Source organism: Citrus sinensis, chromosome 9 (genome assembly GCF_022201045.2).
Source record: "Citrus sinensis cultivar Valencia sweet orange chromosome 9, DVS_A1.0, whole genome shotgun sequence".
NCBI classification, from domain to species: domain Eukaryota; kingdom Viridiplantae; phylum Streptophyta; class Magnoliopsida; order Sapindales; family Rutaceae; genus Citrus; species Citrus sinensis.
Genome location: NC_068564.1, coordinates 821,500 through 838,674, shown reverse-complemented (window position 1 = coordinate 838,674; position 17,175 = coordinate 821,500). Strand labels below are relative to the sequence as shown.

Below are 17,175 nucleotides of genomic sequence, written 5' to 3'. Positions count from 1 at the left end.
CTGAAGTTGTATCAGTTCTTTATTTTCACTACCATATGTAAAGATTGAATGCTGCAAATACAAGCAGTTAATACAAGTATGTATGGTCGTTATTCACGACCAAGATCTGGTAAACAGTAATGCTGATCCATTCACTCCACGGAGGACCAGAAACCTAGAGTCAACATATGTTCCACACACAAACTTTGACAGATCGAACATTTCAGGTGGAATTTGAGTTCTAACTTCTTGAACAATATTTTTTGCCGCATCAACATTGTGATTTAATGGGTGGCCTAGGCTCATAGTCAACTCAATATCTCCGGAAACAAGCTTGGCCACCGAAAGGCTTGACGGGATGTCCTTGAAGGGAACTGCTTTCCTCCACTTTCTACCGGATAATTTCTGAACCAAAGAATTCTGAGCATCTGACTGGCTTGAGAATAATCCTGGTGTAGTCTTTTCTTCCTTTATATATAGCCTTCTTCCAGCCATCAATCTGAATAAAGAGTTTATTTGCAGTTTCCCCGTGATACCGGTCTTGTCATGGGGCCATTCCCGACCCGTCATGACTGTGAAGCTGATATCTGATGTGAACGAAAGGTTGGTGTTGGACTTTGATGGTCTTGTAACTGTTAGGCGCACATAACCAACTAGGATGCGGGCGGGAGGCTGGCGAAGGGTCAGTCCTATGTGTCTGCCAGTACAGTACAACATACGCCATTTTCCTGGCAGGAACTCCAGCCAATTCTGCATGTTCCAAAGAACAAGCATTACAATAAGTTCGTGATCATCAAATTTTAGTAAATAAATAACATAAAGCTTCATATTTAGAAGTTGTAGAAGGCACACTAAATAAAGTTCCAAAAGATTGAAAGATGAAATCTTGATAAGTACTGAAAGTTCTTTGAAGAGTTACCTTTGGCTTTGAGTGAGGATTCAGCATCTCCATTAATTCCACGAAGTAGGCAAGCCTAGCACGCTAAAACATGAAGATATCACAAATCAGCTTTTCTAACACCTGAAAAAGGTCCTAGTTTGAAACTTGATGTCTCTCTAGCTACAAAGTGCCACATTACACTTAACAGAAACTCTAAACTCTGTATAAAGCAGATGTTGCCTGCAATAGAACTTAATTGCCTGGACCAAGGTTGGCAGTAAAGAAAAATTAGCAACAGGACACTGGTGAAGCCACTTGAATATTTTTCAAAGTTCAGGTGAAATGAAATTATCGGATAGGCAACTATTGATCCTTTAAACACAGATTAGTTCAAGGTTCAAAAGTGAATTGAAAGGTACGACAAGAGAGACTGCATGGATGGCGGAATTATTTGGAGATGATCTAAGGAAATTCACATATACCTGAGGCTGGCGATAAATATACTCCTCTGTAATTCTCACTGCACTTGAACCAAGCCCCCATCTGATCATATCTATGGATGGGTCCACTCGCCATCTAGGTCCACATAGAAATGGGTGTCTAAGAGCATCTAGGCAACTGCAAAAAAAAAATAAAATGGTGGATTGTCATCAATAAAATCATCTCTCAGCTGTTTCAATATCCGATCAAAGGTGAAAATATGTAAATTTAAAGAAAAATTGAAAGCACGGAGACATTAATATCGTACACAATCGTTGGCGAGTCATGATCTTGCATTGCTTTTAGTATGTCTTTGTCCATTACATGTATAAAGTATGCATGCCAATGAAATTATTCTCCGTCTTTAGCTATTCAAGAAACTAGTGTTATGTGAATTGTTGGCAACCCATTATCCATATTTGATGAAAATAAACTTCAAATTTGGTTTTAAGCTCAAATGGGTTATAAATATGCATAAACTATGTAATCATTTGCTTTTACTTTCAAAAAGAAAGAGTTCTCCTGTGCTATAACATACAGTATACCTTATTCTTTTGGAAGGCTTAGTTGCTAGCAATAAAGAGAGAAGGTTCCAACCTGCTCCCCAATTCCTATCAAGTATCTGCCAAAAAAAGCAATAAATTGAAAGATAATCAGCAGATGGAAATCAGGGCAACAAACTCTATTCAAGGACTAGAATGTACCTGAAATCCAGTATTTCCAGATGAAGAATTCCTATTGAGGACTTGCAAAAGAAATTCACGCAAGCATGAAGGGTCAATTCCCTATCCTTGCACACAAATTGAAATATGGTTTAATTCAACTTCATATTATTGCAAAGGGTCACATACAGCAGATCCATATATTATACAGCTGCTCACACACATCAAAAGTAATGTCCTGAAAAGTAGAAATTTCTAAAATTTATCAAATCAATGCATAAAAATTTTCAGTTAGGTTTACAGATGTAATGAAGTCCAAACATTGAGTTAATATTTGGGTTATATGATTTAAAAGCTCAAATTAAGTAGAAAGATTTTTCAGATACTACCTTTGTCAGAAATGATTTGAACTTCGTGAAGATTAAGGGATCCATAAGTTCTCGCAACACCATTTTTGCCATCATGAATCCAACACATCTTTACATTGAATATAAAATAGAATAAGCTCAAGAAGTCCTCGTTAAGTTGCTAAAGCACAAATTAAGTCTCAGTCATAAATTTTGCAACATACCGCATATCAAATGCAATCATCATTTGTCTCCTGTCCATGTTGCTGTCCGGTGAGCTACTGTTTGGACCATCCTCATAAAAATCAGCAGCATTTCCTAGTATTCCTACCTATTAAGGCCAATTTTTTAAGTTATTAAATTGCAAGTATGGTACAAACTAGAAAATGAATATATTCAGTGTAAAGTAAACTTGGACCAGAATCTCATGAAACCCAGTTAATTCACATTGGGGTATCTCCTACTTTAATTAATTCACTCAGGACCTGCAAGACCTTTTCACAACAACCAACATCCACTGTACAAATTGTTAAGCATACATGCAGTTTTTTAGTTTTTATTATTTTATATGTATATCATTTTCTAATAAGCATACTAAGTAATCCAATTAATCCATGAACTGTGCCATGTTGTACACCATAACAGCTTTTCAACATTGTATATCATATTTTTTTCTTTTAATATGTCCTGAAATCTTCTCATATTTTAAGGGTCATGGTAACAACACTACTAGCAACAACAAGAGACATTCATAGCATAATTCATATAAAACATGTTCAAGAGTTCCTGATGGGAACTAGACCAAATGAATCCCTTAATGAATGCATAGTTATCATAACCTCCATATGCTAAATTAATTGTCCAGAGAAATTCAGGAAAAATTGGTACTTACTTTAATATGTCTATCTACTGGGCTTATGTGTACATTCTCCAGCCTCAGTTCTGTATGGGCAAGTCCATGACTATGCAAGTAATTCACCTGAAGCAAATAAACCACAAAAATACTGTTAAGTAACCAACTGCTAAGCAAAAATGTACAGCCACTACAACCGGCTAATATAAAACATACTCCAATTAGAAGATCCCTCATCAGTAATCGAATAAGCCGCAGCTGCCGAGAGGCTGCAGGACCTCCAATTGAATCATCTCCCACCTTCCTAACAGACTCCTCATCCAATACAAGAGTAGCTTCTAAAGTTGGAAGCCAGTCTGCTTGTTGAAGCCAATGTCTTAAAGAAAAACTACCATGATACTGCTAAAAAGGAATCATGAAAAATGCTCAACTTACATTTTTTTTGGTAGAAGTCTATGCATTTCAAAGAACCAAGTAAATTTATTGATAAATCTGACAATCCCATCAGGCCTCATTTCAATCTAAAAATTCTTTTAAGGAAACTTGTCATGATCACGTGTACAATAAAACTGAATGGATAGTAAGAAAATACATCTTACATAAGGAATGACTTACTCCATGAACAAGTGTAAACAAGCTACGGCCACTAGTTGTATGAGAAGAGACATAACCATGAACTTGCATTGAATAAGAATGGTACATAAGTCTCCGACGAACTAGCTTCTTCAGAACCTACATAACATTCCAACAATAATGAATTATGCCAACATTGAACTTTCATGAAATAAGTACAAAATTAAGTATAACAATGCACATACCTCAATCGCCCGCCTTCCTCTACGCTGAGCTTGTACAGAAATAAGTTGCCGAAGCACAACTTTTGTGTTATGCAAAGGGCTGCAGTTTCATAATACCATATCTTAAGCTTGTAACTAACGTTCTACCATTTAAAAGTAAAAAAGAAAAAGCAAAACATAAACACTCACCTGTTAGAATCCTTCACAATGGCCTCGAAAACCACCTCATCAGCCTACAACAAGTTCCAATTTCAATTAGATCATACAAAAAATACAAACCCCATCATCATATTTAATCGGGATGGTATCACTAGCTGTTGAGTACAAATGGGGTGGGTTGTTGAAAAGCACACCCTAGCTACCGAGCTGTACTTTCGAAAATTAAGCAGAAGCACAACGTTACAAGCATACTCTTCGCTATCAAATTTAAATTCTTGATACATACCCGCCCGGAAAGACCAATGCTAACACGATCAAGAATCTTGAAATCACCCATGTTGAACCTAATAACATGCCCAGAATCTGATTCGTCATCCACAGAAACTGATGCTTCATTTTGAACACTTTCTTCAGAAACAACTTTCCTCGATGATGAACACTGTATTGCAGAACTTCTCCTTTGAGCTCTAGCAGAAGTCTTCCAATTGAAATGTCTGTGCACCATCAACCTTGTCGAGAAATTCCCGCCTAAACACCATTTGTCGATACCCTCCAAAGTTTGACTCAAACCAATTCCACATAACGCCATTGATCAAACCTGTATAAAGAAATAAAGATCAAAATTTACAAGTGTTTTAGCTCCATTGATTTGACTTCTAGTTAAAAATTAATAAAACTTCCAGGAAAAAAAAAAACATTGCTAGAACCTAGAATCGTCTCTTACGAAAGAATCTTGACGAATTCTGAGAAAATCTAAGTCTACTTTGTAATTAACGAAAAAGTAAGGAGGTTCACGATAGTTTCCAAAAAGATAAGGAAACGTGCTTTTTGGTTTGCCGCCTGTAGCTCGTACGAGGGAGGAGGGACGAGAAATAATGGGGACTTACATGCAAAACTATGAAAGTTCTGGAGGTGAGAAATGAGAAATGAGGAATAGAAGAGGGACTAAAATGGAGAAGATAGAGAGGTGGTTTATATAGAGAAGGAAGCGTGTGAGAATTGCGTGAGAGTGTACGCTTGGAGTGCTGCGCCATGAGTTTTACTCATGTCTACGTCGTCCCCCCTTCTTATGCCAACAAATATCTTTTCTTCTCTTTTCAATCACGTTTCTCTTCAGTGAGTCTATCTAAGCATGTGTTGGGATACATTTTCCGGGTCAGGCCCATTGATTAGCCCAGCCTTTACTTGAAATGCCCCCGTTCTTGCTGATTTTTAAGGATTTTGTGACAGGTGTATATTCTTGGTTATGTATAACTATGGCCAATGGGCCGTGCCGGCACCAACTGTCGGCCCACAAGAGCTCGTGGGCCGTACCGTGCCTACATTTTTTTCAGTTGAGCCCGGCACGAGCCCTCTCGTGCCGTGCTCGTGCTGTGCCATGAGCCGTGCCCAAAAAAAACCCACCAACTTTTTTTTTTTTTAGTGTGCCTAAAAAAACCCACGTGCCTAGCATGCTTTATTTAAGCCCACGTGCCTGACGTGCTTTTTTAAGCCAACCAACATAATAATAATAATATTCACAATCATAATCATATTAATTTTTATTAAGAGACCAATTAACATTTTATTATTAGTTTATCACAATTTCACAACTATATATTTTATTTCACAATAATCAATCATAATTCATAACACAACAATACATAAATTTAATTCCATAGATCATAATAATAATTAATTAAAATTAAAAATACAATCCTCGAATAATCATTACAATAAGTCATAACTACGAAATATTAATATAACAAATCATAGGTCACAACTTACAAGTTACAACTACAAAACACGAACTACGATCAATTGACGAATAACAAGCACGAAAAAAATGTTTATTAATCACAATTAACTAAGTTATGATTTAATATTAATATGAAAAATATTTCATATGAAAAATATTTTATTATTAATTTTGTAAAAAAATTATTTTTGATTTATAATTTATAAATGTATGATATTTATAACCTTATTTATTAAAATCATGATATTTAATTATTTGCTTATTCATTTAATAAATTATAAACATAAATAAATAATTAAATAAACATCATAAATAAAATTAAATATCATAAATAACATTATTCATTTAATAAATATCATAAATAAAATTATGATATTTATAATTTTATTTATTAAAATCATGATATTTATAATTTTATTTATTAAAATCATGATATTTACTTATTCATTTAATAAATTATAAACATAAAATATTAGAATATTATTTAAACTAAGATTTAATGATTTAAATTAATTTTTAAAAGTCTATGCTAAAAAATATATTAAAGCATTTAATTTCAAGATATTGTACTTTAATTTCATAACATTTTATATTTACTTTTTGTTAAAAAAATTTACTTATATATATTTTGGCCCACGTGCTATTAATGGCTCACGGGCCGCGTGCTAGCCCACTAATGAACTGTGCTTATTACGTGTTTTTTCGCGTGCCGTGCTTTGGCCCATCTCTAATCGTGCCGTGTTTTAAGGCCCGCGTGCCTAAAATTCTAGGCCTGGCACGGCCCACGTGCGTGCCGTGCTGTGCCGTATGGACACGTGCCGTGCTGTGCCGTACGGACACGTGCCGTGCCACGTGCCGCCTGGCCCATTGGCCATCTTTAGTTATGTATGGTTATATGTATTATTTTATAATTTTTGTTTTTATCTGACAACAAATCAAGAATCAAGGGGTTTCAAAAACACATGTTAAATCCCTTTCAAAAAAAAAAAAAAAAACACATGTTAAATCAAAATGACTAGGATATGTGAAAGTATGGATATTTTATTGGATTGAATTCTAAATTATACAACATAGGTAGTACCTTTTAGTCTAAATAGACGATAGTTTCTTAAATACAAGGAAAATAGCAAATTGATCTAGAACAAGATGGAGATGGTAGCAAAAGTGAAACTCTTCAAGGATGTGGTACTATGCTGCTGGCATGAAGTCATCGTGCTTTCAAAGTAAAATGAGTTTAACTCGGAACTAAAATATTCATATGTGGTTGTAGGAATTTGGTTGATAGAATTGTGATCATGTATTCGCGTCAACGCTTAAATTTTGTTTGTTGGGGGAAACGATTCAGGGCTGCAGCTATCCCACTCAAGCAAATAACTTCGACGACAAACTCGCTAAGTTGGATCACCTGCACTCACAATATCCAATTAGAGGGGGGCCAGATGTTTTTCCGACGAAAACCCTTAGACGCTCAAGCCAGTAATCGAGTCTCTTTTGAAAAAACTCATGCCACAAATTCCTGGCTTAATTACATCAACTCAAAATTAGAAAGTTTAATTTTCTCAAAAAGGAAGAAAAATAAATAGAAAGAATTATCTAGAGAGAAAAATGAGAGAGTGTATATAATGAAATCAAAGAAAAATTGTCTAACCCGTTTTACCTTTGCTCTCTAAAGCTTTTATACCCAGTCGGAATTATCAGCTTCCTCTCCCCCACGACCATTGTTGGGTTAGTTACACAATTGTGACTAAGTGGGTATACAACTGCCATTGAATAGGCTTCATGCCCAAACCCCTTGGAGGAAAACCACTTGTTGACTCTTGTCTCTCCTCACACTTCCTCAAGTCAACTATACTCACGCGTCCAGCCACACGTCTCATCGAGGATGACTTTTCTCGAGGAGAAATTCTAAGCTGCGGAGAGCACGTTCTGCTCGCGCGTGCTTAGTCATGATGTTTCTCACCCCAAACATCATATTTATATAAAAAAAGTTTAGAAAACAACTTAAATTTTTATTAAGTTCTGATTGTGTTTGTCAAATAAAAATTCTTAAAAAAATTATGTTCACTATTTGCGCCAGAATAATAATTAAAGACCATCATTTGTTAATATTTTAACTATAAATTGTATTTATATTAATTAAGTTACACTTCTTTGTCTTGAAAAATAAATAAAATAAAAAAAGAAAGATAGAACATAGAAGGACTTATTTGTTAAAAATGATGGTTTATTGCCGCGGACAGTAAGTACAGCCGTACAGGGAGTGTGAAATCAAGAGGACTCCTTCTCATCGAAGCTAAACAGGTCAAGGTCCCACCAATTTCATTCAACATATAAACGTACGAACCTGATTTGATTAGGCCCAAAACTACATCTGGCCTCTACGACACGTGATTATTGCTAAACACGCTTGTTCCTACGTGTCACATTTTTATAGGAGTTTTTAACGCAAGCCAATCAGTAGATCATAATTATCGTCTTAACCCAAGAGTTCCCAAGCACAAGAAGGACGATACCGTAATAATACAAATTTTAAGGACATATTCGTCAAAGCAACCGCACCACCCCCAGGTCTCCTCCGAGTCTCATTAACTCCTCCCAACACGATAAACAAAAAACACAAAAAGCCCCCCGCAGAGAACAATATACGAAACACGCACAATATCACACGCTCTTCCGCATTTATCCTTACTAATCCCACCAAATCTCTCTCTCTTTCTCTGTGGCCTCCTTGTAATTTTCCCCATTTTCGATCCCAATCTCTCAACTTCGTTTCCTATCTCCGGCGATTTCAAACGACGTCGTTTTTTGTTTTTGTTAATTTTTTTAAATTTTTATACTTTTCAACTCCAAGTCCTCGCATTTTAATTCGAATTTATGGTTTTGAGTTTCGGATTCAGTTGAGTCGGGGTTTTAATTTTTTGAATTGAGTGTTCGATTTTGAGGAATTAGGGTTTCAGTTTAAGTTAGGGTTAGAGTGATGACGCGAAGTTCGAGGCACAAATCGAGCAAGCATAGTTCGAGGGAAGCGAGAGATTACTCAGATTCGGAGAAGGATTCGAGCGTCAAGGAACGAAAGGGTAAAGACGACGGCAGTAGTGCTAGGGTTTCGAAGGAGAGCGATAAGCGGAAGCTCGATTCGAAGGAAAGCAAGGACGCATTTGGCTCGGGAAATGGCGAGTATGCTGACGAGTATAGTTTGTCTTCGAAGCGGCGTAGAGACCGGGGTTCTGATGACGGCGTGAGTGACAGGTGGAACGGCGGTGGTGAGGACGAGAGAATTGAGAGTTCGAGGAAATCGAAAGGGTCAAGTGAGTCTTCAAAGAGCAAGAGGAGAGATGATATTGAGGAGCAGAGGTCTAAGAGTGAGGGGAAGCACAGGGAATCGAGTCGAAAGGAGAGTAGAGAAGAAAGAAAGGGGAAAGAAGGCAAGAATGAGAGATTTGTCGAGAGTGAAGAGCGCACTCGTGCAGTAAACGATAAAACTGGTAAGGTAACTGATTAGAAGTGCAAAGTCATGCATGTATAAACATGCTTGTGTTTTTTGATTTTGTTGTTTATCTTATGTTGACACTTGACTGATTTTATGGGTTGAACTGATTTTCCCACTAGTGATAACCCTGATTTTATTAGCAATTATAGTAGAAACGAAAAGGATAATTGATTTTCTTGTGGTGGAAAAAAAGGTGATATGTTGACTTTATCTGCTAGTGAATGAGATAAAAAGGGTGGGTTTATAATTGGCTTGGGGTTTTAACTAAATTCCCTAATCCATAGTTTTATTTCAAGTTTGTCATCTAGTGGAGTCTGGAAAAATGGAAGAATGTTGCAGACTTTGGAAACTCTAAGTAAATATATGTGTTATGAGCACTAGGACCAAGAAGAGCACGCCAGAATGTTGGGATCTGAAAAGTCTCTAAGAGGAGTTGGTTTTGACAGACTATACCTATCTTGTTAAACTGGAATATTTGAAAGAGTGTTAAAAACTTTATAATGCTAATAAGTGTCTGTGATTTGAGTGAGGAATAAGAAGTTTTGTCTTGGATGATTATATGTTGCAATATATATATATATATATTTAAAATATCAAATATAGAATATGTGCATATGTGTAAGATGGATTCTTAATACGGCTGCCCACTCTTTATCTTCGTCTTAGAATGTAAGGAGTTCATTATGTTTTTGAGGCAACTTTATCTCTTGTTCGGGGAACAAATAAATGCACCGCCATAAAACAATTAATTGACTATTACATGTGAAGTATGTGTTTTTCCTTTACATGGGGGTTTTGGTTCTATTAACAAGGCAATTTGTTGCCAAATGTGCTGTTCAAAACATTTGATTTGGGTGTATTTGGCTGAATTGAAAGGTTAGTGGCATTTAGCCACATGATTACTTTGGCTGTAGTATGAGTGCCTATCTGTTTTGGCAAAGATCAAACTGGTTTAAATGATGCAGCAGCTTCAGCCATGTCCAAACACTTGAAATATCATCATACAAGGAAGTTTGAGTGATTTCAGCTCTTTCATTTTAGTGGTTATGTATAGTTGGAAAGAGAAGGGAAATATCATGCGAGGTTTTACTTCAATTGAGTCTGCGTCTGGGTTCTCCCTTCCTCTGTCTACTTCTCTCGTGTACTTAATATGCCCTTACCTTCCCTGATTGAGGAGCATAGAGTAGATATATATTCATACCTATAAAATTTGCTAGGAATTTTTCTCAAGTAATTTAGAGTTTTAGTCTTTTTGCAAAATTTAAAATGAATTATTAGCTTTAAGGTATTGCATGGATGACTGTGTTTGGCATTATCTTGAATATTGAATGGTAAGCCTTGTTCCTTTTCTCTTTGTTATGGAAAATGTGAGAACTAGTTAGGATTTGTAGTTTGTGTGTGAATCCTCATTTTACATTTATGTTTGATATTCTTATATGCGTATTTGTGGGTTGCATTACATTGATCATCTTCTCATAATCTTTTGTTCTTGTATATGCAATTTCCTCTGTGATGCTAGTGGGAATAAAATGTCCACTTAGTTCTTTAGTTGCCTATCTCGCATTTCATACTGACTCGATGTTTTTGCTTTGATGGAAGTGAGACAAAAGGCTTGTTAGTCAACTGCTTTAGAGAATAAATGATCTTTCATCAGTTAGTTTTCTTTCTGATAGTCTGCTTTAAATTTTGTTTGCTGTCTTGTTGCAGATTCAAATACGCATGATCAATTGCCAAGTCCTGAATCAGAGAACCAGCTTGAGAGACGTGTCAGGAGAAGGAGAGATTCTTCTGGTGATGGGGACAAACACGAGGTTGATATTGGAGATGTTAATGATAGACGGAGGAATGATATTGCCAATGATGGAAGGGTCAAAGATGAGAAGCATAAGGATGATAGATATAGGGATAAGTATCGGGAAGATGTGGAGAGGGACAGCAGGCACCGAGATGACAAGCAGAGAGATGATCGTCCTGGTAGAGATCATACTAACAGTAGATCTGATGATAAGCACTTGAAGGATGAAAAAGATGCTACAGAAACTAGGCAAAAGAAATATAAGCTTCAAGAAAGTGACCGTGATAGAGAGCTTGATTATGACCATGATCGTGACGTTGATCTTGGTCGTGATCGTGAAAGAGATGAAGACCGTGATCATGATCATGACCATGGTCGCGACCGTAATCGTGATCATGATGGTGATCGTGAATGGGACCGTGATTGGAATCGGGAACTAGAACGAGACCGGGATCGGGACCGTGACCGCCGGGACCGAGATCGTGACCGGGAGCGGGAGCAAGAAAGAGATAGGGAACGGGACCGACACCGTGGTCGAGATCGAGATCTTGACCATGATCGTGAGAGAGATGTTGACAATGACTCTCATCTTGATGACCGAACTTTCAAATACAAAGATAGCAGGGGAAAGAAGAGTTCACCTGATGAGCGTGATTGCACTGATGTTAAATCTAGAGGCAGCAAAGTGCCCTATTCTGACATGGAAATTAAATCTTTGAGTGGTAATAGAGTTGAGTCAGATGGAGATAGAGGAAGATCTCAGTCACGTCAGGCAAACAGACGGAGAACTTCTCCCAGCACCAGCTCACATGGCTGCACAGATGAGTACAGGTATCCTTTTATGTTAAATGCTTTTAATATGGAGAAAAAAAAATGTATGGTTAGCCAATTTTTAGTTTATCTCCATGAAGTATAGTCTCTGACATCCTTCCCTTAATGATTTTAACATTGAGTATTTGTGAACTTACTAGTTTTTAGATCAGGTAATCAGGTTTTGTCAGGTTTCTAAATTCACTGTCAATGCATTGGTGTTTATGGATATAAAATGTTCATCATTTGTCCTTTTTTTCTTTTGTTTGTTATAACATTTCGAAAATGGGCTTCAGACATATGAAGCAGGATGATTCGAAATACAGAGATTCGGTGATAGAACAGAGGTCCAAAGCAATCTCATCAAAGGAGGCTGGTGGTTTTTCAGGAGTATCGGAGAGGGGTTCTAAGTATAGGTCTATGGAAAGATCCATGAAAACGGAAGATGGCCACTTGGGGGAGATAACAGTTGAGAGGTCTGCAAGTTCAAAAGCTTCACCCATGGGCTTGGTGGAAAGATCTCCGTCTTCAACAAGTCTTGACCGTAGATACACGAACAGAAATGGTACTCGGAGGAGTCTTGATATTGAAGAAACAGGACGGAGGAGCAGTATTGGTCCTAGAGAATTGTCTGCTACTGAGGACAGGTTAACTCGGGAGTCACCTTTAGAAAAGCAACTCATGGATGAGTCAGTCCAAATGGATTTATTATATTACAATAGAACCAATCAGAACAATTCATCTTCTTCATTGCCTCCATCATCTGCTTTCAGAGCTGGAGTTGGCAGCCCTTCTTTTATGGGTTCACTTGAAGAAGATGGCAGAGTTAACATCAGTGGCCGTTACCGGAGGAGTGGTGACCCGAGTGTGGGAAGGGGACAAGGAAATGCGTGGAGAGGTGCCCCAAACTGGTCCTCACCTGTACCAAATGGTTTCATGCATTTTCAACATGGGCCACCTCATGGTGGCTATCCAGCAATGATGTCACAGTTCCCCTCTCCATCTATGTTTACTGTTAGACCCCCCATGGAAATGAATCACTCTGGTATTCCTTATCATATCCATGATGCTGACAGGTTCAGTGGTCATTTACGCCCTCTTGGGTGGCAGAATATGATGGATGGGTCAGGCCCTCCTCACTTGCATGGATGGGATGGAAATAATGGCAGTTTTAGGGATGAACCACATATGTTTGGAGGGGCTGACTGGGACCAGAATAGGCATCCCATGAATGGGCGGGGATGGGAAACCAGTTCGGCAGATGTGTGGAAAGGAGAAAATGGTGATGCCAATATGAACTTGCCTTCAACTTCGCAGAAGGAGGATCACCCTATGCAAGCCCCTTCGGATGATGAGTTGGCTGGGCAAGAAGGTCCACAGGCTCAGCATGAAAACAATCAGGGTCAGGACAAAAGCATTGAAACAAGGTCCATTAGTTCTGCAGAAGAATCGTTTAAAACTTCACCCATAACTGCTGATGATGAGATGCCTGATCCTTCTAAAGTGTCTGGTGCTGATAATTTTACTCAGCGTTGCCATGCTTATCTTTCTAAGCTTGACATTTCAATGGAGCTTGCTGGTCCAGATCTGTATAGCCAGTGTATGAGCTTACTTGGCTTGGATCAGACTGCAACTGTTGATAAAGACACTGCTATAATTGTAAATTTGAAGGTAGGTTATCCAAGGCAACTCTGTTTCTTCTTCTCTCTCTCTATCTCCTTCTCTATACACAAACACATTTTACTTTTTTATTGGTCTTTCTCATATGTTTTTTCTGCTGTCTATGTGGTAGGATGGTGGAAGGGCAGTTTCAAAAAGTTCTAAAACATTGCTAAGTCCTCCACTTTTTCCTGTGGCAAATGATTCTATATTTCAGGTAAATTTATGATGAACAAGGCGTGTAGACCCATTGTATTTTTTGAGTTCGTTTACAAGTGAGACACAAATTGATGGAGTTAATTGAAGAGGCAGAGTACTGTCTATTTCCTAAAAAGTTATTCGTGATTGTGGTGATAAATGACTGAAGGATACTTGATTCAATCATTAGATTTATTCTTCTAGTTGTGCAATTGCTTTTCTTGTAATGTTCATATAGCTGATTGTGCATTTTCTTTTGTTGGAGACTTGGATATAAAGCATATTCAGATTTTGAAAGTATTAATGATGTTCTACCAATGTTGTTTCTCTAGTTCTCTTTTCCTTTTATTTACTTTATTCTTTGTTAGGGTGTGGGACGGCCATTGGCCAGTACTGTGGTTCTCATTTTCGTTACTTTAAAAGGATCTCATGGCATGCAAACATGCCATGTTTTAGTCATGGACTAAATTTTCTGGCTGTTATCACAAATGAGCGAGTGGTGAACTTAATTCATTTTTAGATATGAATTCTTGGGCTGGACTTTCTATTTTTAGATATTTTGCTTTCTTCTGGAATACTTTTCCTATGATGCTGCTAAGTATTGTTAGTAGCTGGTATGAATAAGTTCTCAATGTTGAAATGCATGATAAACTTTTGAAGCTTTTAAGTCAAACAGGACCTGAAAGTTTAGTGCATCTTTCTTTTGTTGACACACTGATTTTTGATCTGCAGAGGGCTATGGGCCATTACAAGAAACAGAGGGTGCAGATGAGTGGCTTGAGTAATGGTAGAACATTAGATATTGTTGCAACTTCTGATGGTGAGAAAGTGGAGCAGGGCACTCTGTGTCAGTTGGAAAAAACAGAGAAGTTGGTCTTGGCTTCTGATACGGACATGCCAGATGCTTCTGTTGTAACTTTAGATCAAAGCAGACCTGAAGCTGTTTCACAAGCTGAAGTCCAGGACACAAAGGAGGAGCTAGTTTCAACTCCCTATGAGGTGGTGCAAGATGACATTCATACCCAAAATTTGAAAGAGGCTGGTCAAAATTCTACTCCCAAGAGCTCAGAAGAAACTGAACCGGTTTTTAATGGGGATAAGGTGGATGGGGTGACTTCTGAGAAGGTCATCTCAGCGGATGCAGATGGCGATCGCTACTTATCTCCTAATAATGCAACCCAGGCTGCCACCATTTTTCCTACTGATGGTGACAACATGGATGAGATAAGCGAGACCAAAGGCAATAGCTCTGTCTACTCTGCCGTGGAAAGGCAAGCTGTTGCTGATGCAACTACTGGTCCTTTATTTTTTTCTGAAGGTTCTCCTAAAGTAACTGGGGCATTAATGCCTGGTTCAAATGAGTCTGAGTCGGTAATTTTAAGTCGGATACATCATTCTCCTGAAAGTACACATTGAGACAATTTCTATATCCATGTTTTTCTTAATGCATTTCTGCTCATTTTTGCTTTTCCTTTATTCTGTTGCATTTTCGTTCATGAAGAAATAAAAGGAAATCTGCTCTTTTGAGTCCTTGAATTAGGGTTCTCATTTTATTACCTTTAGCTCACTTAAGCTGCAGTGTTCATTTTGCTTGATCCTCTGGCCACGGCATTACTCTGCGAAGTTCAGGTAACATCATTTAAATGGCTGTTCCTTTTATGCACCAACACATTCCGTATGAGTGCATTTGTACTCTGGGCCTAGCGAACCTTATAAACACATGCATTACATTTCATACATTTGAGACTTTTGGGATTAGAACACACAGTACATGATTTTTACAACTCGAACAATGGAAGTAAGATATTATATCAGTCTAGTTAAATATATATTGGGGTTAATGTTGATAACTGAATAAGTATAGCATTACTTCTTAAAAAATGCTGATTTTTTCTTGTTGAAACTTGTTTTGAATACAATTTAATCTTTTAGATTTAAGTAATTTTTCTTTATTAAAAAAAAAAAAGTAATTTTTCTAACTTGATATGGATACTCGCCATGTGCAAACACTATCCAAGTTTTTTGTCTCATTCGTAGACCTCTTGTTTCTTACTCCATCCTTATTTCAGTCCACATTTCACACACGGAGACGTACCTTTGATATTGTTATTGTTCCTTTACGTGTTACGGAGTTGGTTTAAGTTTTATAATTTCTTTGGCATCTCCATTTTTACAATTTATGATTTAAGTTGAGAACTATTAGTTAATACGTTCTTTAATGACAGAGATCACATGAAATCATGGGGTTGTTAGATATGTGAATATGTATTTTTTTTCATGAGGGGAATTATTATTTTTTCACCGAAATTTTTCTGACATATCAATTTTTATTTTACGATCTGCCCAAGGGCTTAACCCACAACTACTACGTTGGATCCCAGGAGTACTTGATATACTTCAAAGATGCACCAACTCATAATGGCAATTGTTATTGTAAATGCACCAACTTAGGTCATCTCCAAAAAACTTTTCAAATAAAATTATACTTCTTATTTGAAGAGTTATATTAATATTAAATATTTTAAAATACACGTTAATTTAAATTTTTCAAATAAAATTTATTTCTCACTTTTCAATATTGCCGAGTGAGTTTCTCCCTCTTCTATTAATATTTTATTATTATTTATTGAAAAGAGAAAACTGTAATAATTATTATTTATGTTTCTTTTAAAAAACATAACAGCAATTCAATTTAATAGTGAAAAGATTTGATTAAAATAATATTAATTTATTCTTATTTGATGAGTCTTTTGGAGGAGATTGTACTTTTCCATCCATTTATTTACCACATCCGTAAGTAAATTGATATTTGAAGAGTAAAATCTAAAAAATCTTTTAGAAATACTCTTAGAGCAACCACCCATTGGAAATGAAATATTTACATTATTTATGGTCAGTTCGCTACTTGCGCTGGAAATTATAACCACTGGATCTTTTCTTTTTTCAGAGCAGTCGACTTCAAAAACTGATAAACACATCATCATCTGTCCGCACAGTTAAATACGTATACAATAATTTTGAAATTAACTAATATTTCCTCTTTAGAAAAGAAAATGAACAAATCATTGATAATTATTAACACACATCTATCTGGCCTCATGTCAATATGCTCTTGTCAAATGGGACATCTCGACTCTCGTTGCAGCAGTTTTAAGAAGAAAGCTTTTAAAGCGTACATAAGAAACATGATGATGTTTCAAGTAGGTTTTTATTTATGTCAATTGACATCCTTCATCTTACCAGAATTATTTGTAGTTAACGCACGAAATAAAGTCCGAATACTCGAAATTATAACACCCTCAAAAGAATTATTCATGAATACTTCTGC

At 36.8% G+C, this 17,175-nt stretch overlaps 2 protein-coding genes across 7 annotated transcripts; one reads left to right on the top strand and one right to left on the bottom strand.

The window, feature by feature from the left end:
* Position 1: 1 nt before the first annotated feature.
* LOC102617728 (probable plastid-lipid-associated protein 14, chloroplastic) lies at positions 2-5,210 on the bottom strand. Of its 6 annotated transcripts, none has more exons than XM_006490439.4 (14): positions 5,045-5,210; positions 4,444-4,755; positions 4,188-4,231; positions 4,020-4,098; positions 3,817-3,933; positions 3,418-3,603; positions 3,241-3,327; positions 2,573-2,679; positions 2,391-2,478; positions 2,044-2,124; positions 1,885-1,961; positions 1,342-1,477; positions 899-961; positions 2-729 (listed from the first exon to the last, which is right to left on the bottom strand). In XM_006490439.4, the coding sequence occupies exons 2-14, from the start codon at positions 4,744-4,746 to the stop codon at positions 94-96; spliced, it is 2,004 nt and encodes a 667-aa protein (XP_006490502.1). In that variant the 5' UTR covers positions 4,747-4,755; positions 5,045-5,210; the 3' UTR covers positions 2-93. The 6 variants fall into 6 exon arrangements, with proteins under 6 accessions (XP_006490502.1, XP_006490499.1, XP_006490498.1 ...); XM_006490436.4 differs by having other exon boundaries at positions 4,865-5,208; XM_006490435.4 differs by having other exon boundaries at positions 4,882-5,208.
* A 3,247-nt stretch (positions 5,211-8,457) lies between these two features.
* On the top strand, positions 8,458-15,383 carry LOC102617145 (peptidyl-prolyl cis-trans isomerase CYP95). The gene is made up of 5 exons (XM_006490433.4): positions 8,458-9,380; positions 11,093-12,011; positions 12,287-13,661; positions 13,783-13,866; positions 14,580-15,383. The coding sequence occupies exons 1-5, from the start codon at positions 8,873-8,875 to the stop codon at positions 15,261-15,263; spliced, it is 3,570 nt and encodes a 1,189-aa protein (XP_006490496.1). The 5' UTR covers positions 8,458-8,872; the 3' UTR covers positions 15,264-15,383.
* Positions 15,384-17,175: the final 1,792 nt, after the last annotated feature.

Excerpts from the sequence above, each read along its gene's own strand:
- LOC102617728 (XM_006490439.4), bottom strand. The coding sequence starts at position 4,746 with ATGGCGTTATGTGGAATTGGTTTGAGTCAAACTTTGGAGGGTATCGAC. Across the intron at positions 3,934-4,019 it reads GAGGAAGGCGGGCGATTGAG|GTTCTGAAGAAGCTAGTTCG; the intron begins GTATGTGCATTG and ends AATGTTATGTAG. Across the intron at positions 962-1,341 it reads ATATTTATCGCCAGCCTCAG|CGTGCTAGGCTTGCCTACTT; the intron begins GTATATGTGAAT and ends TTCATGTTTTAG.
- LOC102617145 (XM_006490433.4), top strand. The coding sequence starts at position 8,873 with ATGACGCGAAGTTCGAGGCACAAATCGAGCAAGCATAGTTCGAGGGAA. Across the intron at positions 12,012-12,286 it reads GGCTGCACAGATGAGTACAG|ACATATGAAGCAGGATGATT; the intron begins GTATCCTTTTAT and ends AATGGGCTTCAG. Across the intron at positions 13,662-13,782 it reads CTATAATTGTAAATTTGAAG|GATGGTGGAAGGGCAGTTTC; the intron begins GTAGGTTATCCA and ends TCTATGTGGTAG.